At 37.8% G+C, this 26792-nt stretch overlaps 1 protein-coding gene, 1 long non-coding RNA gene and 1 other non-coding gene across 3 annotated transcripts; 1 reads left to right on the forward strand and 2 right to left on the reverse strand.

Annotated features, from left to right (window-relative positions):
• Window positions 1–153: 153 nt before the first annotated feature.
• Window positions 154–24859, reverse strand: LOC137046492 (gastrula zinc finger protein XlCGF26.1-like). The gene is made up of 4 exons (XM_067423742.1): window positions 24748–24859; window positions 24529–24651; window positions 24289–24456; window positions 154–1219 (listed from the first exon to the last, which is right to left on the reverse strand). The coding sequence occupies exons 1-4, from the start codon at window positions 24803–24805 to the stop codon at window positions 426–428; spliced, it is 1143 nt and encodes a 380-aa protein (XP_067279843.1). The 5' UTR covers window positions 24806–24859; the 3' UTR covers window positions 154–425.
• Window positions 5918–5992, reverse strand: trnaa-agc (transfer RNA alanine (anticodon AGC)). The gene has a single exon. It is a non-coding gene; the product is annotated as a tRNA-Ala (tRNA).
• LOC137046516 (uncharacterized) lies at window positions 8378–12252 on the forward strand. Its single transcript, XR_010898979.1, has 3 exons — window positions 8378–8644; window positions 10603–10673; window positions 10760–12252. It is a non-coding gene; the product is annotated as an uncharacterized lncRNA (long non-coding RNA).
• Window positions 24860–26792: the final 1933 nt, after the last annotated feature.

Genomic DNA, 26792 nt, shown 5'->3' on the forward strand with positions numbered 1-26792 from the left:
GAAAACAAGTACATTTATTCATTAAGTCATGTCACGTGTTCCATTTTATTTTCTTAGTCTCAAAATGTACAGAGCATTCAAATACAAAAAAGATTTAAAAGCAAGAATATATTTTCTAAATGTTCTCAGTGTATCAATTGTATTTGTGTTTGTGTACAATTCATGAAAATAATTGCACTCCTTAAAGAAACAAAATGTGTTTTTTTTTCATAAATCACAGCATTTTACATCAACTCTAGTTTCATGAACTACTACTACTGACACTTGATCTCAAATTGATCACAAATTATCAAACTTAAATTACCCTCTTAAATCCCTATTCCTACATTCCATCTTTTGCTGAATCTGAATGTCAAATTATTTACTTGTAAGTGTATTTGTGAGTGATGGATCCAAACATTAACATCTGCTGATTTAGACACCTTCTAGACACAAGGATTTTTCTTATGATACCGTAGACTAGATGATTGGGTGAAATTCTTCCCACAATGTGAGCACGTGTACGGCTTCTTTCCAGTGTGAGCTCTCTCATGACCTTTCAATGATCCTAACTGAGTGAAACTCTTTCCACAGCGAGAACACTTGTAGGGCTTCTCTCCGGTGTGAATTCTCTCATGAGCTTTCAATGATCCTGACTGAGTGAAACTCTTTCCACAGTGAGAACACTTGTACGGCTTCTCTCCAGTGTGAACTCTCTCATGAGCTTTCAATATTCTTAACTGAGAGAAATTAATTCCACAATGTGAACACTTGTACGGTTTCTCTCCAGTGTGAATTCTCTCATGATTTTTCAATGATCCTGACTGAGTGAAACTCTTTCCACAGTGTGAGCACTTGTACGGTTTCTCTCCAGTGTGAATTCTTTGGTGTGTTTTTAAGTCGCCAGATGTAATGAAGGTCTTCTCACAGTCAAAGCACACATAAAGTTTCAAACCAGTATGGATACTCTCATGCACTTTTAAAGAGTTCAGTTGTGTAAAACCTTTTCCACAAAATGAACAAACGTGAGGCTTCACAGCAGCATGAACTTTAAGATGTGATCTTAAGCTTGATGCCACAGTAAATGTTTTCTCACACTGATCACAGCTGAATGATCTCACTCCAGAGTGACAACGCAGATGATCTTTGAGAGAGCTTTTCTGAGTAAAACTCTTTCCACACTGAGAGCAAGTGAACGGTTTTTCTCCAGTGTGAATCCTCATGTGTCTCTTAAGGTTTCCTTTATATGTGAAACTCGTTCCACACGCAGAGCAGATGAACGATCCTTTGCCTTTTGGTTTTCCAGCTTGCTTTTGGGTGAAATTATTTTTAATCTGTGAAATGACTGTGTTTCCATCTACATTTTCTATTTTCTTTTGTAATGGATGCAGTTTGTCTTCATTCACTTGCATCAGGTTAGAAAATAAGAAAGAAAAAGAAATTTAGAGAGCCCCAATTTATCAAAGTTTTCATCTTAATGTTCATCATCAGTCATTAAAGAGAATAAAGTAAACCACCAACCTATTTGTTCCTCTGTCTCTTCGTCTTTTATTCTGCAGGGTTCTTCCTCAAACTCCATCTTTACAATAGTATGTCTGTAGTTTCACCTGGAGTAATTCCTCCTGCTTGCTTCTTCTTCTCCTGTGGGAAGATGGGAATATTCCCAGCATTTAAACTCTCATGAACGGCTGTGGGAGCGGCTTCACTGACTGAAGGTGTGAATTGTGGTCACTGTTGCTCATTTAGCAGATGATCATCACACTTACAATCACTCGCAATTATTCATGATTTAGGTGAATTAAGGGTTGATTGCTGTAATCAGAAGTCTAAATGTGGGAATGTGTTCAAAATACCCTGGTGGACAAAAACTATAAAACCATTGGTGGATAAAAAAACAAAACAAAATGTATTTAAATGCACTTATTCAATACTAAGTATACTACAAACAATTATCATATTTACTGACATAATGTATATTTGAGACTTACTGATATAAATATTATAATTAAACTTAAAGGGTTAGTTCACCCAAAAAAAGAAAATTAGCCCATGATTTACTCTCCCTCAAGCCACCCTAGGTGTATATAACATTCTACTTTCAGTGATACGATACGTTTGTTTAAGAAATTATCCATATTTAAAGGGGTGATGAATTGAGAAGTCAACTTTCCCTTGAGCTTTTTATATATAAAAGGTCATGTCAATATAAGAATATCCTGTAAGTTTTAGAGCTGAAAACTTTATTGTTAGTAAAAGAAAAGCTTTTATAGACACCAGACCCCAGAAAAAGATTGTGCTCGCATCTTTACATCATCTGTTGCGAAACACCGCCTCTATAGAATAATAACAATTCAGTAGCCCTGCCCAGCAGCAATAAACATGCCGAAGAAGATAGCAAGATATTGCGCTTTTCCTGGTTGTGGAAGAACACAGTTGCTGAATAAGCTTACTTCGGATCATAATATTATGAATGCGTGATACTTCATTTTTTTTTAAATGAAGTTCCAGCTCACATAGGGAAGACATGTATGCATGCTCTCTTCATTTCACTGCAGACTCGTTTATAAACAAGTCTCAGGTCGATGCTGGATTTGCAGACATATTGAGATTAAAACAAAACGCTGTGCCTTCTAAATTGGATCTGACAGGAATGGTGACATACGATAAAACGTATTTTTTATATGTAATAGTAGTCCCGGGCTATATGTTTTCCAGACGGGCTACCAAAACGTACGCCTATTGGTAGGACGGTGAATCTCAAATAGTGAAATAATATTCCTTTCTTGATCTGTGTGTGTGTGTGTGTGTGTGTGTGTGTGTGTGTGTGTGTGTGTGTGTGTGTGAGAGAGTGTGTTTGTGTGTGTGTGCATGCGGTTCGCGCTTATCCATCGATCGGGCGGGCCAAGTAATACACAAACAATATTTCAACTAATCACTGATGGATGAGAAATGAATCATTGTGTTTGTGTGATAAAGACGTTTACGAGCCCAGTGATCGAGAGAATCATTCCGGTTGCCGCTTTCAAAACAATCCCTCATGTGAACTGGACTGAAAGGGGAACTGAAGCTCATTAAATATGCAAATCTAGCCAATCCAATCTTCACCCAATCCTAGTCGTGGGCTTTTACTTCCAAGTCTCCAGAGGCCTGTTGCATGAAGCTAGCTGAACAAACTCTGAGTTTCAGAGTAGGTTTAAAGTTGACAAATCCAGATAAATCAAACCTGGTTTAGATCAAGTTCAAACGTTTGCCGAAGGTCGGTATAAACTTTCTCTGTCAACTCAGGTTTAATCCAGAGTTAGTATTTAACTCTGAAGCTCGTGCACCTGAAAGTGTGACACGTGCGGCAAACAGCCAATCACAATGTCTGTTTGATTCACTTCTCTTCTGAAGATTGAGAGATCGTTTAGAAAATTATCATGAAATTAAATGCATTTACAAAGCACTGCTGCTGCAGCGACAGTTTGAGAAGGCACAGAAAGAATATCTGACTATATCAATACATGATGTGAATCAAAGAAATATGCCTAATAATTATTATAGGTTCAAAAAACTCAAATTAATATGTTGTTTAAAAGAATTATGAAAGCATTGTATATATTTATGTAAATATTTGTCTACTTGTCAATTAATATAAAAATTATATGAATATATTATATCAATTAAAAGTAATTATAATTTGTATAATATAAATATAATAAATAATGAGATGAGCAATTTTGTCTCCAACGTTTTTTTCACTTTAAACTGCTTTAATTTGGAATGAGAGATACAGGGGGCGTGGCTTTATTGCATCTTTACTGGCAGCTGATTGGTCCAGTTTGGGTTTGCAATCTCAAACCCAGAATAAAACCAGCTCCAGAGCAGGTTAGCCGTGTAGAGTGAGTTACCATGGTGATAAACACTGATAAAAAACAATTCACCTTCTTGAGCCCGAACAAAAAGAGTTTGCTCAAACTAATCTTGAACTTACCTGGCTAACTGAAACCAGCTTTGTGCAACAGGCCACACTGCGGCACTGCCATAAAACCCAGCGTTCCTGAGAGAGTCTCAAAACCTGTGTAGAAAATAGCCTATTTTTACTTATTAGTTATGATGTTTTTGAATTTGAACGAGGCCTTAAAACCACTTCTTGAGTTCAAAGATTCACTCTCTGGTGAATCTTATGTGAGTGTGTCCTACCTTAAGCCCGTGCTGCACCTCTTCAGAACAGAGCTCCTGAATCCCTCTGATTAAGACAAACAGCTAACCAAGGATATAAAGACAGCGGTCATGGAATATCTCAATGAGAAGTATGATGACGAGATGACAGACAAACTGCTTGATATGGCATCCTTGCTTGACCCACGGTTTAAGACTCAATATATCAGGCCAGACAAGATTGAGGCCATTAAAACAAGAGCAGTGACTGAGATTCTGAAAATGGAGGGAGACCAAGGCCCATCCACTTCACAGGCTTCATGCAGAACAGAAGAAGTAGAGGCAGAGGGAGGCGCTGCTGCAGCTCTTCCTGTAACGAAGCAGAGGAAGTCGCTGTGCAGTTTTTTTAAGAAGGCATGCCCCAGCAACACAGAACTCAGTGACACAGAGTCAGTGGAGGCGGAGCTGGAAAACTACCTCATGGGACCAGATGCAGACAGTGAAACAGAACCCCTGGATTGGTGGAAGGTGTACGACAAAAAGTTCTCTAAAGTAAGCCAACTAGCAAGGCGCTACTTGTGCATCCCTGCTACCAGCTCCCCCTCTGAGAGGATTTTTAGCACAGGAGGGAACATTGTGACCTGTCACCGCGCAGCTTTAAAACCTGAAACTGCAGACAGACTTGTCTTTCTTGCCCGTAATTTGTAGAGTAAAAAAAAAAAAGATTTTTCTTTCACTTATTTATTTTATTTATATTGTCAATATAATTTATTTATAAGGTTTGGCATGCCGACCAGAAATGATTAAAAAAAAAAAAAATCTTTTGTTTTTGTTCATTGACATTATTTTTTTTAAAGCACTTTAACTTTGCATTTGCAGTCAGCACAGGTTTAGTACTTTTATTTATTTATTTATTTTTATGTAAGATTAAGTGCTCATGGAAGAGAGGAGTTTTTATCTGTCTTTTGAATGAAGCGAGTGATTCTGTCGTGCGTATGGAGGACGGAAGATCGTTTCACCAACCAGGAACAATGAAAGAAAAAGTCCTGGAGAGGGATTTCATGCCTCTCTGTGACGGTACCACAAGCCTCCTCTCATTAGCGGAGCAAAGGCTTCTGATGGGGGTGTAGACTCGTAGGAGTGAGTCGAAGTATGCGGGTGCTGAGCTTGTGGAAGATCCATAAGCAAGAGTCAGGGCTTTGAATTTGATCCGGGCAGCGAGTGGTAGCCAATGCAGAGAGATGAATAGAGGTGTGACATGAGCCATTTTGGGCTCATTGAATACAAGACGTGCTGCAGCTTTCTGGATTATTTGCAGCGGTTTGATTGCACAAGATGGAAGTCCAGCCAGAAGCGCATTGCAATAGTCAAGTCTAGAAATTACCAGGGCTCGGACAAGAAGCTGTGTTGCAGGCTCTGTAAGGAACGGTCTGATTTTCCTGATGTTGTGCAACGCAAACCTGCATGACAGAGCTGTCTTTGAGATGTGGTCTTTGAAGGACAGCTGGTCATCAAAGATTTCTGACCGACCCTGAAGGGGTAATCAAAGATGAACCTAGCTAGATGGTAAAATCATGTTGTATGGTCGGATTAGCAGGGAAGACAAGCAGCTCGGTCTTTGCTAAATTGAGCTGCAGGTGATGTTTTTTCATCCATGCCGAGATGTCCGCCAGACAGCTTGAGATTCGTGCAGCTACTGTCGGATCATTACATTTACATTTATGCATTTGGCAGACGCTTTTATCCAAAGCGACTTACATTGCATTCAAGGTACACATTTTACATTATTGTCAGTTCTTGCTTTCCCTGGGAATCGAACCCATGGCCTTGGCGTTGCTAGCGCCACGCTCTACTGGTTGAGCTACAGGAAAGCCGCAATGAACCCGGTAAAATATTACTACATACCTTCAAATGATGGAATTAATTCTTCATGATTCCATTCCCTTTGTTTGGTTTTCACATATTCGTCCTAAATAAAATAACCGATAAAAAAGATTTAATGACTAAATTATGTACATCCCAATTACAGTGTGGCAAGGCAAAATTGGCGGTCATTAAACTAGGCAACTGTAGTAGTCAGGTTTATAGAACTGAAAACATGTAAAACGTCTCATTGCTCTTTAATAATAATGAAATTAGGGTTGATGTCAAATATACAAGGCTTTTATATAACAGAGTTGAAATTAGAAGGGGGAAAATGAGACGGAACAGTTTGCTGGATTTGACACTTTTTTGCCTCAAAGCAGCATTTGGCAAAATATGTATTTATGAAATAAACAACATAATTTTACTTTTTTGCATGTATTTTTCAATGCCCTTTGATGCACTTTCCAATCATTTCAGAAAGATCACAGTGCTTGCTTCCTTTACATTCTCTAAAACAAAAAATAATGTCAGTCAACAGGCATTTTATTTTCACAGAAAACTTAAGAAAAGCTCTTTTCCAAATGATACCGGGAATGGCACGAACAAAATGGCGGTCAAGCTAACGTAAAAAAAAATAAAAAAATAAAAAAGGTAAAAATTGAAAGTAGGCCAAGTATAGTAAGTGTTATGCTCATTGTAAATTAATAACATCTATTATTATTGTAATGAATGTTACATATAAACAAAAGCAGAGCGGAACATTTGTTAAGTATTAACAGTTATGTTCTGACAGAAGACCAAGCTAACGTTAGCAAAGTAACGTTAAGTTTAACTCCACCGAATCAAATCTGTAAGTTAGCTAATACAGCAAGTCTCATATAATAAAGTAAAGTTAACATGTTCAGAATTTTAAAAAATGGCCTTACCTTTTCCCTTCTGAAGGCCAGAGTTGCGATGACTGTGGCACACTTTTTTCCTAGTCCGATGAGCATTGTATGAGGCGCAGCATGGGCCGTCAGCTGTCATTCGACCGTCCCCGTGAGGTAACTGTTCACGTTAAACTGAGCTGAGAGCGTAAAACTGCGTCTAGATGTTGATAAAAAACTCTAGTAACAGAATATTTCAAAATAAGACAGAAGAAAATCCATAAAAGCGGCAGTTAAGACATGAGGCAAAGAAACGTGAATATTTCCAAATAAGCTCTTTTCTGACTTTTCCACCTTCCACGAAAACTCAAAATACTCTTGAATAAAAACAAAAGGATAACTACTTGAAATTTGTATTTTTATTTACCGTAAACTGCATAAACGTCTTTTATTTCCATCCACCTGAAGGCGCTAAGAAAATGGCGGCTTCTCCGACTGGTGTTGTCTGTGTTGTTGCGTGACATGCATGCTCTCTTTCACGTCCGCGTTCCCAACCCAGCACCCTGGGTAACAGATTAAGAGTGATTTTCAACCCAAATTGGGTTACATCAACCCGGTCTGATAGTAGGAAAACAAAATACTATGGAAGTCAATGACAACGTCGTCAGTTAGTCGTCATTTGGTCAGCGTGACATTACTTTATGACAACGTTGTGAGGACGTCGTGGTAAAGTTCCATTTTTAAAAATTTTGGCTAACGTTCCAGAAACGTCATGGGCACGTCCTCAAAAGACGTCGCTAGTTTATCCCACAGAGAACGTTGTAAGGACGTCGTGGTAAAGTTCTATTGTTTTAGAATCTTGGCTAACGTTCCAGAAACGTCACGGGCACGTCCTCAAAAGACGTCGCGTGTTTATCCCACAGAGAACGTTGTAAGGACGTCGTGGTAAAGTTCCATTTTTTTAAAAATCTTGGCTAAAGTTGCAGAAACGTTGTGGGCACGTCCTCAAAAGACGTCGCTAGTTTATCCCACAGAGAACGTTGTAAGGACGTCGTGGTAAAGTTCCTTTTTTTAAAATCTTGGCTAAAGTTGCAGAAACGTTATGGGCACGTCCTCAAAAGACGTCGCGTGTTTATCCCACGGAGAACGTTGTAGCGACGTGGCCCACTGGTCTTCATAACTTTCCAAATTGCATTATTAATTTACAAGTATTATCAAATGTATGCCATTTTGATTTATTTGGGACATTTACATTCATCAAATATTTTTAAATGAATCCATGTTTGCAAATCGTATTGGCAAAAACAATAAAAAATCTAACAAAAAAAAAAAAAAAACAATTGTCCCACTATCACATGCGGTGCCAAGTCTTTGGAAAAAAGTCCGTATCACATCAACCGTTTTCCGAACTGTAAGTTAAGTTAACGAGGCTAACGTTAACTCTATAAAGTTAATCTCTTGTTTAGGCTTTGAATCACATGTGTAAATGAGAGGTTTTGATAGTTTTATAAAGTTTTTTTTTTCTTCTGGGAATTGAATGGGTCATTGAAGGTGGCTAATTAATTGAACTAACGTTAACGTTATGTGTTTGTTGTTAATCGACGAAGTCACTTACATTAACTTAACATTAACACGGAGCGCGAAAAAAACGTGTTAACATATAATAAAATGTTCTGTGATTTTCAGAAGGGACAAAATAACCCCTCTACAACAGAGGTGAAGCTCCCAAGTTTCCAACATTTCTGAAGGAAGCTGCTGAAAGAGAAGTAGAAAACACAGGTGAACTGAAAAAGGTGATTGATTAACCTTGTCCATTTTTAACAATATTTTAACCTATTCTTTCTCTTTTCTGCATTTAACCTTTGCTGTAGCTTCTTTCCTTTTAATAAACCTGGCGTTGTATAATTTATATATTTGGCTCTGATAAATTGTTGATGCTTTCATGCTGATGCCCTGCAGCCTGCACTGTAAAGTTAGCAGAGTTGGAGCAGATCTCCTGTCGGACAACATCTCTTAAATGGTGAGGATTTACTCACCTGCAAGCCATCCTATGTGTAAGTTATATGACATTATTCTTTCAGACGAACACAATCAGAGTTATATAAAGAAATGTCCTGGCTCTTCCAAGCTTTATAATGGCAGTGAATATTGCTTGGTTTGCTTGGTGATATGCGGTAGGCTACGCGAGTCGACTTGCGCTAAAAAGGGTGACCCCCCCATGCTATGTTTTGTTTTGCTCTAATTTCTGTACTTCTGCGTTCGTCAATCCGCATGCGTCAAGGGTTATTCTTTTTAGCGCAAGTCGACTCGCGCATTGCTGACCACTGGAAGCTAGTTATTTTAGTCTATAAAGTTTTAAATATGGATATTTTTCTCACACAAACATGCCACTTTGCTTCAGATGGCCTTTATTAACCCCCGGAGCTGTGTGGCGCAATTATATGATGGATAGATGCACTTTTATGGACTTCAAAAATGAAGCATTCACTGCCATTATAAAGCTTGGATTAGCCAGGACATTTTAAAATATAACTCTGATTGTGTTCGCCTGAAGAACTTAGGGATGGCTTGGGGGTGAGTAAATCATGGGATATTTTTCATTTTGGGATGAACTAACCCTGGCATTATCACCATGTGACTAGTATGTAAAACCTCAAACATACAATAATGTTCAAAAGTTTGGTTTTGGTACAGTTCTTTGAAAAAGGTCTCTAATGCTCACCAAGATAGCATTTGCTTGATTAAAAAAAATCTGTAAAATCTAATATTTTGAAATAATATTAAAATTCTAAATAATTGGGTTCTATTTGAATATTTTATAAAATGTAGTTTATTCTTGTGATCAAAGCTTAATTTTCAGCATAATTACTCCAGTCTTCAGTGTCACATGATCCTTCAGAAATCATTCTAATATGAGGATTTTATTCATCAAAGAATCCTGAAAAATGGTTTACACAAAAATATGAAACAGCACAACTGTTGTCAACACTGCTAATAATCATAAATGTTTTTGTGAGCAGCAAATCATCATATGAGAATGATTTCTGAAGGATCATGTAACACTGAAGACTGGTGTATTGATGTTGAAAATTCAGCTTTGATCACAGGAATATTAAATTAATAATAATAATAATACAATGTAAAATAGCTGTTTTCAATTTAAAGGGTTAGTTCAACCAAACCTTTAAATCCTGTCATCAACTCCTCTCCCTCATGTTGTTACAAACCTGTAAGACCTTCATTCATCTTCAGACAGCAATTTAATTAACACTTTCAAGGCCCAGAAAGGATGTAAAGACATCAATAGTTACAATGTTAAGGAGACTGGCACAGGCTAGATCAAAATTGTGGAATTAAGTTATTTTTGCACACAAAAAGTATTCTTGTTGCTTCGTAACATTAAGGTTGAACCACTGGAGTCACATGGACTATTTTAACAATGTTTTTACTACCTTTCTGGGCCTTGTGTTGCAGTCTATGGAGGGGTCAGAAAGCTTTTGGATTTCATCAAAAATATTTTCATTTGTGTCTGAAGATGAACAAAGGTCTTACAGGTTTGGAACAACATAAGGTGAGGAATTAATGACAGAATTGACATTTTTGGGTGAATTATCACTTTAAATATATATTACAGTTTGTACTGTATTTTTGATAAAATAAATGCAGCCTTGGTGACTGTTGAGTAAAAGAGACTCTTTCATAAGCATAAAAAACAGATTAGAAACATTAATAAGGTTCTCCTCTGTTTCAGCTGCCAGAAAATGATGAAGATGTGACAGTGTAGCTCGGGATAAGGAAGAGGATGAAGAGGAGGAAGAACATGTAAGTAAAAAAAAAAAAAAAAAAAAAAAAATTATACCTTTTTAACAAAAAGCAATACACCTACAATAGTATGGCTTTTTTTTCAGCTTCCAGTTTACAAAGATCCAAAGTGAATATATAGAGCCCATCCTCCTATCCTGTCCTCAGAAGACCCTGCCCTCCGCTGGTGGGGTAAGAAAGACCCTCTTCCTCTTCTCTCACAGCTCTCCATCTCCCTCTGCCTCATCAACACTGTCTGAAGCTTTTTCCACAGCTGGGACACAGTCAGGAATGAGAGGTCTCAGATTTTTCCTGAGAAAGTCATCATGCTCATTTTCTTGAACAAAAAAAAAACCTGTTGATGTATATTTTGGCCCAATAATACAGAAAAGATGCTAGGACTCTATGTAGTGTTTTTTACATATCTCTTTTTTTTACTATAGCTCAAGGACTATATATCTTTTGTAATTGTCACATTGTTCAGGTTTAGCTACAGATAGTGAAGCAATAAAGCACATCACCACCAGACATTTGTAGCAGGTGCCTCACAGGACATGCAGGACATTTCTGCAAATAAAAGTAATAATAAAGAAACTGATAAATCTTTTTTCCATGTCTTTTTTGTGCTAAATTATTGAGAGTAGTACCAATATGAGTATTGATAAGTATAAGTGAGAAAATCCTTAACTACTCCCATGCCTAATAAGACAATAAAATATTTTAATAATTGGTTACATTGCTTATGTTGTTTGTTTGATTAATGAATGGACGTGTTACATTTCTGTACTCATAATTTGTTGACACTTTACACTGTTCAAATGTTGACTTAATATTTGTAGCCTACAAAGTAACACTGAATAAATGCTGATTATTAAATTAATGCAGTGTGGTTTTGAGCCATTTTCTATGACAATTTAATAGGGGTTTGTATCGTTTTTTTATTATCTACAAGTACATAATCCCTAAATATATTAACTAAAAACAAAACAAATGTATTATTAAGGTTTTACAGCAGAGAAAAATGTTTGAGTGTATCAGTTCTATGTGGATTTCAAGGTTATGGACCAAGCACATCTTAATTTCCCGGACTAAAGGTGAGATTATTCAAATAAAGGTGGACGTGGTATTTTGGTCGTTAGGACGTACCTGCCACGTTCCAGCGACATATCATAATAACGTCGCCACGACGAATACAGGAATCACAAAGTTACGTCGCTGGAACGTTACCTGGTATGTCGCTGCGACTAATATGGTCCATTGAGGTTACGTCCTCACAACATGCCAGTTTGGTCGTTGAGACGTGATCATCACGTTATAGCAACGTACCAGTATAACGTCGTCACGACGATTATGGGAATCACAAAGTTACGTCACTGGAACGTTATTAGGTACGTCGCTACGACGAATATGGTCCTTTAAGGTTACGTTCTCACAACGTGCCAGTTTGGTCGTTGGGACGTGCTCGTCACGTTCCAGCAACGTCCCACTATAACGTCGCCACGACGATTATGGGAATCACAAAGTTACGTCACTGGAACGTTATTTGGTACGTCGCTACGACGAATATGGTCCGGTCCGGTTACGTCTTCACAACGTAACTGTGTTAGCTGGGTATCCTCTTAACGGCTATTAGAGCAAAACACATAAAGCTGGTTAATTGAGAGTGATTGTAAGTGTGATGATCATCTGCTAAATGAGCAACAGCGACCACAATTCACACCTTCAGTCAGTGAAGCCGCTCCCACAGCCGTTCATGAGAGTTTAAATGCTGGAATATTCCCATTTTCCACATCATCGGATGTGTCTGTGATTGTCTCAACAGAGCTCAATGCGTCACTTTTTCAAATTTCAGTACCGACTTGGTATTGCGTTGTGTAATTTTTTTTTAACATTGTGACAAACAATTTGTTTAAAAAAGTAATTAAAGTGAACTAGTCATAGTTAAAGCAGTGTCGTCTTGATCCTTTGAATATCTTGCATGAGCTTCTTTATATGTACTTATGGGAATAGTTTGGCAGCGTAATCCGTTTATCATTCATTTAGTCTGTTATTGATTTAATATTGAAAGTAGATACATTTGAAAAAAGCTTGTTTTTTTAGAACAACAAAAAACAAGATTTCGGCTTGATTTATTAGTTCCCTATATAGAGGGAACTTCGCACTGCGTCGGAACGACGAATTTGAGGATGCTCCCTAAGCATCAACGCATCTGAAGTATGAATGATGTCACCACCGCATCCACCCGCCCAAGAAGAGCTTATCGAGGTGCTGACCCGAGCTGTTGCCAAATTAAACATCGATTGGCCACAAGAGAGAAATGAAGTCCAGCCATCAAGCAGGCTGGATGATCGGTTTCTCTCGCACCGGGCTCAGACACCTCGCCGGGCCTTGCCATTTTTTCCGGACCTGCATAATGAGTTGTGCAGGTCCTGGAACAGCACTTATTCCACGCTCATTTCCAATCCCCCCGTGTTAGATTATGCAAACGTTTTGAGGGCGCGTGAGGCCGGCTACGGGACGATGCCGTGCGTGGAAGATGCTCTAGCGGGCTATCTTTCACCCGAATCAGCATTGTCCCTGAAAGCCCCGGTACTGCCCACCAAACCGTGCAGGGACACATCGGCTTTGGTGGGCAGGGCATATATAGCGGCTGGTCGGGCTGGTAGTTCCCTGCACACACTATCCATCCTGCAGGCCTACCAGGCCGACCTCCTAAAAGAGCTCGACGAGGGCAAGGGTCCGTCCCCGAAGGACATCCTCGAGCTCAGGAAGGCTGCAGATTGGTCTCTCCGAGTCACCAAGGCCCGTGCCATCGGCCACTCGATGGCCTCAATGGTGACTGTGGAGAGGCACCTTTGGTTAAATCTTTTGATGCGTTTAGCCACTTAGCCATTGTTTAAATTCACCTGTTTTAGCTGGCTAGCTGTGTCTTGCGCTGAAGTCCCGTGGGGACTCAGCGGTAGCCGGAAAGTCGAGAAGAGCATCGTGTTTATGAAGAGGCTCTGCTCATCGGCTCGTCGGTCCTCAGTATTGAAATTGTCCAAGAGAAATAGTTTTCGATTCTGTACTGCTGATCCGATGAGGACCACTGCTCGTTCAGTTACTCGCGCATGCTCAGTATCAGCGGCTCGTGAGTTCATCAGCTCTCTCAGATAACATTAGTCAGTTCAGTGAACGGTTGGAGTTACAACATATAATTCAAGACATTATTTTATTTATATTCAGAGGGACTGTCACTCATGTCAGAAAGTGAGTAACTAAATTAACTTGTGTGGTCAGCGCTGATTTGGGACACGAACTGTTTAGAACGATTCAGTCCGATTTGGTGAACTGGTTCGCCTGGTTCACTAAAAAGAACGGGTTCAAAAGAAAGATTCGTTCGTGAACCGGACATCACTAGAGTGATGATCTGATCGGGCTCACGAGTGAAGAAGAAATTGTTCGCGTTTGTGCCTTTCCGAATTGTAAAAATTTGCAGCGAACACTTGACTAACTTACACAGACACAACACAGCGGGCCGGTTGAAGAAAAATGCCATTCCGTGGTTAAAGACGGGTGCAGCCACTGTGGAGGTAATGTAAACTTTATTTATCCTTCCACTTGGGCACACCCGGCTTGAGGAAAGATGTGCAGTAATTTAAAATAATCTTGCTTTACACACACATGACGCTCTTACCAACTGAACTGCCTTTTTTCCGGCTACCGCTGCGTTTCCACGGGACTTCAGCGCGAGATACTGCTAGCCGTCTAAAACAGGTGAATTTAACCAATGGCTAAGTGGTTAAACTCGTCTCGTTGTCGTGTGAGGGACCTGTTCATGTTGGACAGACATTTTAATTGCATTTTGTGTCTGTCAAGAGGCACAAAGACACCCTTTACGTGTATGCCCCCAAAGCTGCCGTTTTAGCTGAGTGGGGGCTCTGGGCATTAACTGTAATAACTCTGTGTTGCAAGCACCAATCCGGTTCGTTTTTCTTTCTTTCTATAGACTGTACTCACAAAGATATAACGATCAAGATAAACTTAAAAATTTGCCGGAGTTTAAATTATGCACTTTAGGGAGCGTCATTCCAGCAGCGCATGCGCTTCAGATGATCAATGCAATCCGTCACAGTTCTAATCAAAAGAAAGCTTGTCAAAATAACCACTTAAACTGTAAATGTTTAGCTCATCCAAGAACTTTAATTCTGTATTTACTCACTCTTGTGTTGTTTTTGCACATGTCACGCAATCATTTGACCGTCCGTGTTTACTACAGTATGTGCGCAGTTGTAAATCTGTTCATCATAAACCATCGTTGGTGAGTTTTCAGAAGAATTGGATTTGGATTAGACGCTTGATTAGTTATGTCTATGATGCCTTTATGAAATTTTTGGGATCTTTTAAGATTGAGTGGACTAATGGACTTTAAATGGAGGAACAGAAATCCCTTAGGTTCAATAAAGAATATATTCATTTGTGTTTGTAAGTTAAACAAAAAGCGACATGATGGTGAGTTCATGATGACAGAATTTACATTTGTGGTACATTTGTAAATTTGTGTTTGGGTGAATTATACCATATAAATAGGTCTACTACAGCAAGTTGAACAATCTGTATTGCAAATCATATAGTTTCCATCTACGATACATAGCCTATTGTCACATTTTTATATCGGGATATATCGTTGATCGTTACACCCCTAATTTAAACTCTGATGAACGGCTGTGGGAGCGGCTTCACTGACTGAAGGTGTGAATTGTGGTCTCTGTTGCTCATTTAGCAGATGATCATCACACTTACAATCACTCTCAATTATTCATGGTTTAAGTGAATTAAGGGTTGATTGCTGTAATCAGACGTTGAATAAATGTGGGAATGTGTGAAAAATACCCTGGTGGATAAATACAAAACCTTTCCGAATTGAAAGAAAACAAGCTGACAAAAAAATGTAATCCAATATTTGGTGATAAACTAGAATAATGAGAGAATTATAAACCGTTTTCGACCATCTTGCTGATAAAGTTTCTTTAGTCATTCAGCAATCCTGGAGCCTGAACCACTCTGGGCAAACCACTATCTTAAAACACTCTGTTACCCTGGATAATTTAGAGATTTTATCTGGTCATATCATCGGCCTAACAGTGAAAACTAATTCCATGTTTTCTTTATTTCTTTTTTCCATGTTTCTAATTCCATGTATTATTACCAAGTGTCAGCATATAGATTAAGAATAACAGAGGGCCTAACACAGATCCTTGCGGCACTCCATAATTCACTGACTTGTTTATCTCAGATTTTTCTCTGTTTTAACGGTCTGATAGGTACAATCTAAGCTTTAATGTCTATCCCTGAATACCAGTGTAATTCTGTAGTCGATCTATCTAATTAAGAATGTGGCAACTAAGATCAAGCAAAACTAGTATTGAGTGTAACAAGTATATTACACTGCTGAATTTCTATCCCACTGTAACATACTAAAATATTTCATTCATCCTAATTGTCTATAAGAACCATAGACTGATCTCAACTGCTATTAAAGGATGTCCGACGGTGTTTCAGCTGCCCCCGGCGGTGTCCTGTCACCAACTCAGTCTAGAAGCTCAAGCATCTGGAGGGTGTGTAAGTCTGAACAAGCGAGTTTAGGTATATTGGTGCAGAGCCAGTAGTTGCTTTGTAGGCGAGGACCAGTGCCTTGAATTTAATGCGAGCAGCCATTGGCAACCAGTGCAGTCTGATGAAGAGAGGCGTAACATGAGCTCTCTTCGGCTCGTTAAAGACCACTCTCGCCGCTCCATTTATCCTCCCGCACTTCCTGTCACCATCCCTTATATAGTCATCACCTTTATGGTTTGATGATTCCTTATAAGGCTATGTCGAACTGTTTTTTACCCACCAACATTTTGAGTCCAAGGCAATGGATACGCACTTATATCACATAAATTACAAGTAAAAGGTCTTCTATAGGACTGGGGACACTTTCTGAAACTGCCAGTTCTAATTATATGTCTGGCTGTTAGGCTGAACTTATCTTTCCTCCTTATATCCTTTTATCTTTAATGCCTTTAAACAGCGCTAGACCCCCCCCCCCCCCCCATCTTAATATATTGCAATAGGAGTTAAATGTTTTAAGTAAGTCATACATTTCAACAAACAAATAGATTATACCACGTCTAACGTATCATAAAAAAAGATTATATCACATCTAAAGTATCATGAAAAGAGGTTATAACGCATCTAAAGGCAAGTTCGGATTTCCTCATGAGTCTAGAGTTATACGAACTTCTCTTGCAGTTTAAACATTTCAAAATTTCAGCATTCAAACTCACTTTCCAACATAAGATTTGTAATGGCAAATATCACACGTCTATTTGATCTCTGCATCTGTCGAATGAGAGTGAGCATTTGTTTTCCTCTCCAAGTAAAATGAGTCTCTTCTACCGGGAGAAGTCTTCTTTGCTTGTGGCTTTAAAAGTTCTTTTCTCTTTCTTCTCAGTCTTCCTGAGCTGTTTGGCGAGCTCCCTCTTGCGTTATTGAACAATCATGGCCAATTCAACAACACGGATATGCTCAGCCCTGGCTGGTTTTAGAGCCTTATAATGGGAAGTTAGTAAATCTGTGAACGCAGCACCAAAAGCTTCGTTTGTATAATCTACATGAATATTAAAATCACCAACACTACTTTATCAGCAGTGACCAATAAGTCTGAGAGAAAATCTTATTAATCTTCCTTGCGAATAGAAGCAGAAGAAGGCACCTGTTTAGTTTTGTTTCGGTTGCATTGATATGATACAGACTATTAGTTAAAGATTTGTGAATTTGCTGATGGAGGAAATTAATATTTTTTTTTGTGTAGTAGATTTTTTAGGTTGTGTTTTGGAGAACCCAGATGTTTATGGAAAAATTTAAATATTTAGAGCAGGCGTAGCTCAGTGTGCATTGTATATTATTTTCATTACATGCTGAAGATATTTGTGAGTGCGTGTGGTTTTGAATGCTGTTGTCAGTGTTTGTATGTTATGAAAGCTCAATGTACTATAAAAGGCAAAATGATGATGGTAAAAATACCTGATTAATTTTATGTTAGATAAAAAGGGGTTTAAAATAGCTCATTTAAATGTGTGCAGTTTAAGGAATAAAGTAAATGATATTTTGAATTTAATTAGGAATTATAATTTACAGGTATTGGCGTTATCAGAAACACATTTAGATTCAACAATAAATAGTCCTGTTGTAGGGATAGATGGATATAATTTTTATAGATTAGATCGAAATTTATATGGGGGAGGAGTGGCTTGTTATGTTCAAAACCACATTCCTGTCAAAGTTAGAAATGATCTTTACATCGAAGGAGTAGAAGTAATGTGGTTACAGTTACAATTACCTTATTTAAAGCCTCTCCTTATTGGGTGTTCTTACAGACCACCAAATGCTACAATAATGTACCTTGACCAAATTTGTGAATTGTTGGATAAGGCATGCGATAAAGGAAATGAAATGTATTTTTTAGGTGATTTAAATATAGATTGGAAATCTAAATGTTGTGGATTAAAAAGTAAACTATTGTCCTGTGCCAATATTTGTAATTTGTCACAATTGGTTAATGAATACACTAGGGTAAATGTGAAAGCAGATGGTAAGCACTCAGTGACTTTAATTGATTTAATTTTTACGAATGTACCTGAGTTATGCTCAGAGGCTATTTCTATTCCAGTTGGGTGTAGTGATCATAATTTAATTGCAGTTGTAAGAAGGACAAAGGGACCTCAATCGGGACAAAAATTTAATTATAAAAGATCGTTTAAATTTTTTAGAGAAAATGATTTTGTTGAAGATGTAAGAAACATAGATTGGTCAGAAGTAGTACAAGAACAAGATTCTTGTAGAGCTGTGGTGGTTTTTAACAATTTGATGACACAGGTCATGAATAAACATTCACCTATTAGGAAGCAGGCTGTAAGAAACGTTTCTGCTCCATGGATCGATCAAGAACTTAAGGAATATATGCAACAAAGGGATAAGGCTAAAGTAGAAGCAATTGATAGTAATGAGATGGGATTATGGAATACTTATCGTAAATTAAGAAATTATGTGACCAAATTGAACAGAAGTAAAAAATGTTCATATTATCAAAAGAGAATTATAGATGCAAAATTTGATAATGCAAAAGTTTGGGGAGCTTTAAATGAAATATTGGGAAGAAAGAAAAAAACAACAACTACATTGCTGAAATCAAACGGAGTTTTTTTAACAAACCCAAGAGAAATTGCAAATCATTTGAGCCAATTTTTTAAAAATAAAATTCTACAGTTGAGAAAAGAGCTGGAACACGGACAAAAGGAAAATATTTCTTATGAATTGATAAAAACACGTATTATGCATACTAAAGAATGTAAATTTAAATTTAATATAATTACAGAAAATTATGTTAAAGAATTGTTACAGAAATGTAAGGATAAACCAGCTGGTATTGATAATCTTGAAATTAAATTGTTAAAACTAGTGGCAGATGTAATTGCTTTACCCGTTTCCCATATAATTAATCTAAGTTTAACTACATGTGTCTTTCCTACACAATGGAAGACTGCAAAAATAATTCCACTAGTTAAAAATAACAAAGAACCATTATCAGGTAAAAATAGTAGACCAATTAGTTTGTTACCTGGTTTGAGTAAAATTATGGAAAAAGTGGTACATGATCAAATTCAAACATATTTTACAGTGAATAGGTTAAATTCCATCTATCAGCATGCATATAGAATGGGTCACTCCACAACAACCGCTCTCACTCAAATTACTGATTACTGCCTGCAGGAAATTGATAGTAAAAACCTTATAGGGACAATTTTCTTAGACCTATCACGCTTTTGATGTTTTGGATCATAATATTTTATTGGATAAATTGAATTATTATGGATTTGAATCATCAGCGTTACAATGGATTAAAAGTTATCTAAGTAAACGAGATTATAAAGTTTATTTTAATGGTAGTTATTCAGAGGTTGATGGGATGGATTGTGGAGTGCCCCAGGGCAGTTGCCTTGGACCGCTTTTGTTTTCGATTTTTATTAATGATTTTTCATTTGTATTGGAACATGCAACCATGGCTATATATGCAGATGATATTACAATATATGCATCTGCATCCACATCAGGTCAGCTTAGTGACAACTTAAATGGGGAGTTGAATGCTGTAGTAAATTGGATTCAAGAAAATAAATTAAAAATTAATCCTGAAAAAACAAAATGTATGTTACTAGGATCGCAATATATGTTAAAAACAACATCTAAATTACATTTGACATTGGAAGCGACTGTAGTTCCACAAGTTGAGGTAATTAAATTATTAGGTGTTATAGTAGATTCAAAGATGACATGGGGAAGTCACATAAGTCAAGTGTTGCAGAGCATGGGTCGGAGTATGGGTATGATCAGACACTGTAGGAAATGTATTCCACAATGGTTGACCAAACAACTTGTTCAGTCATTAGTACTTTCCCAGTTGGATTATGCATCTGTTGTTTGGTCAAACACAAACGAAACTAATTTATACAGATTACAGATCGCTCAGAATAAAGCAGCACGAATAGTTCTGGGCTGCCCATACAGAACCAATGTTATGATAATGCATAATGAATTGGCCTGGTTAACTGTTAAAGGAAGACTTAAGTATTATTTACTAACATTCGTTAGAAATGTCATTACAACCAAAATTCCTGAAATAATTTATTACAAAATGAAGTTTTTTATAGATACTCATAATTATGGAACACGACAAAGCATTAACACAAGAAGTTTGCTGCCTATTTGCAGAACTAATCAAATGCAGCGTACTGCTGTCTATCGAGCCATGGTTGCATGGAATGCATTGCCCGTATTTTTGTTGTTTGAAAATAATAAAAAGCTATTTCAAAAAAAGTTTTTCAAAAGATTTTCCTTTTTACACAATAAGGAGCATGAGTGATGGTTTAGGATTTGATTTCTGTGATGATTATTGTTGCTATGTTAATGATAAGGATGGTGATACTAATAAGAATAGTGGTAATGGCAATGATATAATAGTAATATTAGTGAGAATGATAATGTTTACTAATAATAATAATGTTATGGTTAGAGTGTTTGATTTATTGGGTTGGTTTTGTTTTTGTTTTTGTTTTTTATGAGCTGTTTATGTATGTATATGTGTATTTATTTATTTTTTTCTTATATGTATTATGTATATCAGGGTGCATAGAGCTTTCATGTCAGTGTGTGGGTGTGTGAGCGTGTGTGTGTATGTCATGTATAGATATGTGTGTACAAAATATATACTGTATGTGATGAATTTGAGGAGACCCCAGGAAGAATAGCAACTGGCATGCCAGGAGCTAATGGGGATCTTAATAAAGAAAGAAAGAAAATCTTTAGTGTCCCCAACTGAGCAAGCCAAAAGCCAAAGGCAACGGGCGACGGTGGCAAAGAACCCAAACTCCGTCAGGGGACATAATGGAGAAAAAACCCTGGGAGAAGCCAGGCTCAGTCGGGGTTCTCCTCTGTCCGGGGTTCTCCTCTGTCCGTTTGAGAAACAAACAGTGTATGATTATGACAGGTCAGAAATTATATTAGATCAGAACATTCAGTTCCATCTGGTTGAAGATCAGTCATCACGCAGGAGACAGGCTTGTTGATGTCGATGAGGCCGTCACAGGGGAGAGTCTAGTTTACACATATACGTGATAGAGTATAATAGGTTAAGAGCTAAATTATTAAGTGCTTTTGTAAGTAATTAGCAATATTTCAATATTTATACAATGTTTAATAGGGAGCCAATGCAGTGTTGACAGAATCAGCTAATATGGTCATACTTCCTGGTGCTACATTTGGACCAGCTGCAGTTTATTTATTAAGCGAGCAGGGTAACCACCCAGTAAAGAATTACAATAATATAGCCTTGAGGTCATGACTGCATAAACTGTTTAGTATTTTGCATTGAAAACATGTGTTGTAATTGATATATATTGTTAAGATCGAAGAATGCGGTTTTACAGATGCTAGAAATGTGGCTTACAAAGGAAAGATTGGTATCAAAGAGCACAGCCAGGTTCCTTACTGACGACGAGGGCTTGACAGAGTAGCCATCAAGTGTTAGTCAGTATTCTAGGTAACTACGTGCAGAGGTTTTTTGTCCTTTGTAGGAAATTGCTAGTCTTTAAAAAAATTTATATCAGCTATGCATTCCGTTAATCTTGTGAATTGGTAAGTTTCGTCAGGGCGTGAAGAAATATAGAGCTGAGTATCGTCAGCATAACAATGAAACCTAACATCATGCTTCCTAATGATATCTTCTAGTGGTAGCATATACAAGTAGCCTGGATGCCAGCCGAACTTAGCCTCGCCCACAACATTTTTAGGTCGGTCAGTTCGGTCTGACCTCGATCCATAGAGGAGTAATTATCTCCGGACAGAAACTGTTCGGACCAATGAAATCATCAGGGTGGGTTTTTTGTATTTTTCTCCGGAAAAAAATGGTGTTTGGGGGATAAAATGTGTTATTTTGACACGGTTGCCTGGTAAAATTCGCACTCATGGGTCTATATATCACATAATAGAATTATGTGATTATATATCACATAATTCAACCTGCGGACACAAAAAACAACCCACGGAAAAAACGCGGACTTGGCAACACAGTGCAGTTGAGCTCTGTTGACATTTGACAATGCGTTGCTTTGTTGCTCTGATTGGTTGTAGGTCTATCCAATTGATGTCTTTCCTGGTTCAGTTGAAAACACACCCCATAATCACAGCCCAATGGAGCAGAATCAGACTCATATTCTGACTAGAATTGAGTATGACCACGTCAGGCTAATATACAGGGTGAAAAGCAATAATCCTAGCACTGAGCCTTGCGGTACTCCATACTGAACTTGTGATCAGTGTGATATCTCTTCATTTACTGCTACAAACTGATAGCGGTCAGATAAGTATGATTTAAAACATGCCAATGCAAAATGTCCTTTGACAAATGATCAAACTTCATTTCTGTAAGGGTGGGTCATGTACAGGGGTTCAGACTGCAGTGATAAGACATAAATAAACCAGGCGGATCTCACCAAAATGCGTATAAATAGTACAAGTGTGCAATGTTGTGGAATGTATACACCAAAACTCATTTTGGTGTGCATATGCTACGCTGTTTTTCACGTGCATATGATACACACTTTATGGTGTATTATACGGACGAACATATGTGGGAGAGCGTTGCTATAATGTGACTATACTGTATTGTAATAAACAAATCAAAGTCAATACCAAATCAAAACTAGTTAGCAAATCGTTTGTAATAGAAAGAATTTATTGACAAAATCTGATTATGGTTACACCTAAAACAGTTACAAAATAGAGTATGAGATGACAAAAGCTTGTACCATTAACAGAGCAACAGTTGTTCTTCTTTTTATCGCTTCCTTGACCATGTGACTGAAACCTAAACATGAGACATTTAAACTGACCAATCAGACCAAACTTCCCCCATTGTACTAAAGGTGTGACACACATTTGGCATCAGGCCTTCTTGTTTTTTTAGGATTTCCAAATAGCCAAAGAGAGATGGGGTTTGAAAACAGTACGCAAATGTCTTTGTTAAATTTCAAATATCAAATATCTTTGATTATTTTCAATCCTACACTACTAATTTGAGCAAATTACCCTCTTAAATCACTATGATTTCCTGGATTCCAGCTTTTGCTGAATCTGAATGTCAAATTATTTACTTGAAAGTGGATCATTTGTGAGTGGTGGATCCGAACATGAACATTTGCTCATTTAAGTCCTGCTTCCACTGAAATAAATTACACAGAACAATTTGTCCCAGGAATTCTGCTGCTGTCTGCGTTTCCATCCATCCAAAGTACCGTGAAGATTAGTCTGGTGACGTAGGATTCCAAAGCCCACTGGATATCATCCTGTGCAAATAAATGTAATAAAGCTTGAACCTCGCCGTCGACCCGTTGGTTGTATTTTTAAACTCAATTGATGATTTGAATAACAATCAGCTCCTACTACACGCACTGCATCCACAACAGACTTTTAAAAATAGTGTTTAAAATAAAATGCTGCGTGAGCTTAACCAATCAGCATGTTCAACACCCAAGTCCCACCCCCCAAAAGTTCCTGAATTAAAAAAAAAAACACTACCTCGTGAGCAGAGCCATTTTGAACGGAAAATATTTATTTCAGAGTACCACCCTAAAGTCCCTCGTTCCTGGGGAAAGATCCTGCAGTGGAAGCACGGCTTTAGAGGCCTTCAGGCAATGCTTTTTCTCATGAGTCTTTAGACTAGATGATAGGGTGAAACTCTTCCCACAGTGTGAGCACTGGTACGGTTTCTCTCCAGTGTGAATTCTCTGGTGTGCTTTTAAGTCGCTAGGTTTACCAAAGGTCTTCTCACAGTCAAAGCACATAAAAGGTCTCACACCAGTATGAATACTCTCATGCACTTTTAAAGAGTACAGTCTTGAAAAACTCTTTCCACAAAAAGAACAAAAGTGAGGCTTCACACCAGCATGAACTTTAAGGTGTTTTCTTAAGCTTGATGGCACAGCAAATGTTTTCTCACACTGATCACAGCTGAATGATCTCACTCCAGAGTGACAGTGCAGATGATCATTGAGATAGCTTTTCTGAGTGAAACTCTTTCCACACTGAGAGCAAGTGAACGGTTTTTCTCCAGTGTGAATCCTCATATGTCTCTTAAGGTGTCCTTTATACATGAAACTATTCCCACACTGGGAGCAAGTGAATGGTTTTTCTCCAGTATGAATCCTCATATGTGTCTTAAGGTGTCCTTTATATATGAAACTATTCCCACACTGAGAGCATGCAAAAGGTCTTTCTCCAGTGTGAATCATCATGTGACTCTTAAGAGTTACTTTACATGTTAAACTCTTTCCACACTCAGAGCAGGTGAAAGATCCTTTGACTTCTTTTGGGGTGGAATTCATTTTAGTCTGTGAAATGACTGTGTTTCCATCTCCATTTTCTATATAATTTTAGAAACAAAAAAAAAGTTAGAGAGCCACAAATGATCAAAGTTTTTATCTTAATGTTCCTCATTAAAGAGAAGGAAAACACCAACCTATTTGTTCCTCTGTCTCTTCATCTTTTATTCTGCAGGGTTCTTCCTCAAACTCCATCTTTACAATAGTATGTCTGTAGTTTCTCCTGGAGTAATTCCTCCTGCTTCTTCTTCTCCTGTGGGAAGATGGGAATATTCCCAGCATTTAAACTCTCATGAACGGCTGTGGGAGCGGCTTCACTGACTGAAGGTGTGAATTGTGGTCGCTGTTGCTCATTTAGCAGATGATCATCACACTTACAATCACTCGCAATTATTCATGGTTAAGGGTTGATTGCTGTAATCAGACGTCGATTAAATATGGGAATGTGTTCAAAATACCCTGGTGGATAAATACAAAACCTGTCCTAATTGAAAGAAAACAAGCTGACCAAAAAATTTAATCCAATATTTAAACTTGAATAATGAGAGAATTATACGCCGTTTTCAACCATCTTGCTGATAAAGTTTCAGTAACGCTTTAGATTACGGCCCGGAAAGTACTGCATAATTAAAGCAAATGTACAGCATAACTTTTGGTAATTAGTGTAACTATAAAGTAAGTACTTGTAGGTATAAGGTATATACTGTAAGTATTTTTTAATTAAGGGGTGATCATCCGTGTAGTTACAGGGTAAGTACGAATCTGCAGGCTGTAAATTAAAGTGGCTCTTGTTTCCCCCTTGTTTCATGTAGTTACAGGGCAAGTTACAATAAAAAACATACACTCTAAATAATGCTGGGTTATTTTTTAACCCAAAATGCTGGGTTAAGACTGTTGGGTAATTTTTGTTGGTTTATTTGATCACATTTTAAACACCATTGGGTAGTTTCAAATTTCCAGTCGTTGGGTTAAACCTGCTGGGTCACAATGCTTGGTTGATTCTACCCAGCGCTTGGTTGTTTCACGTGCTTCCCGCCTTGATTCGTTTAAATTCGCTCCCAAACTGTCATTTTGAAAGGACAATGCAAAAGGCAAAGCCACTGGTTGCAGATGTTTTAAGATAAGTTCATATATTTTCATTAATAATCATTTTAATTAGCATAATTATAGTTTTTTTCTTCTTCTCGGCAACAATTCTTAAGCTTACATCATGACGTTAAGACAACAAAAGATTTACCTCAGAATCCGATGCAATGTACTGACTCGTGTTAGTTTAGGTAGGCATGTGAGACGATAGATTAATACAGTTTGTGATTACACAGAACCATGATCCCCTTACGAAAATTAAACATGGTTGTATGTAGGGATGTCACAAGTACCGGTACTTCGGTACCAAGTACATACTGAAATGTTAAAAATGTGACGATAGTATCTGTATAGCATCGACTTACAAGTAGACTATATTCGGTCCCGCAGCTGCGTTCAGTCGCGTCACGCAGGGCTCCAGACTGTAGCCGAATACCAGTGTCTATGCATATTAAATGCTCTTTAAATATTAGTCTTTCATGTTTTGTGTCTCTGTGCGAATGGCAAGGGCGCGTGTCATATGAACACAGACAAGTCACGGGCAACCCGTCAAAATAAAAGTTTGATTTAAACGTGAATAAATTGACAGAATAGATTAGGTTTGTAGATGTAAGTGTTGCCAATTTAAACACATTTGTGTATTGTACCATTTGTCAAGCAATAAAAATGATTGTTTTAACAATCTAAACATGCATTCTTCTTTTGTTCTTTCATGATTGTCTAGTTTTACAGTAGGCTAATGCACAGGAGATTTTTTAAGAACAACCCAGCAAGAATAACCCAGAATAGCAAATTCATTAAAGGGGGGGTGAAACACTCAGTTTCAGTCAATCTTTAGTACCCATAGAGTAGTATTGCATCCTTCATATCTCCGAAAAGTCTTTAGTTTTATTATATTTATAAAAGAAATATAGGCTGTACCGAGTCTTTCCGGAAAAAAACGAGCGCCTGGGGGCGTATCGAGTGGGCGGAGCTAAAGAATGACGAGCGCAAAGCGGTGACGTCCTCAAGCGTGGAGAAACCCATCTATCTCAGCTAATAGATATGATCCAGAATCTAATTCGGGGGCTGAAATAAAAACAACAACAGCAGGATG

Source organism: Pseudorasbora parva, chromosome 18 (genome assembly GCF_024679245.1).
Source record: "Pseudorasbora parva isolate DD20220531a chromosome 18, ASM2467924v1, whole genome shotgun sequence".
Lineage (NCBI taxonomy): Eukaryota > Metazoa > Chordata > Actinopteri > Cypriniformes > Gobionidae > Pseudorasbora > Pseudorasbora parva.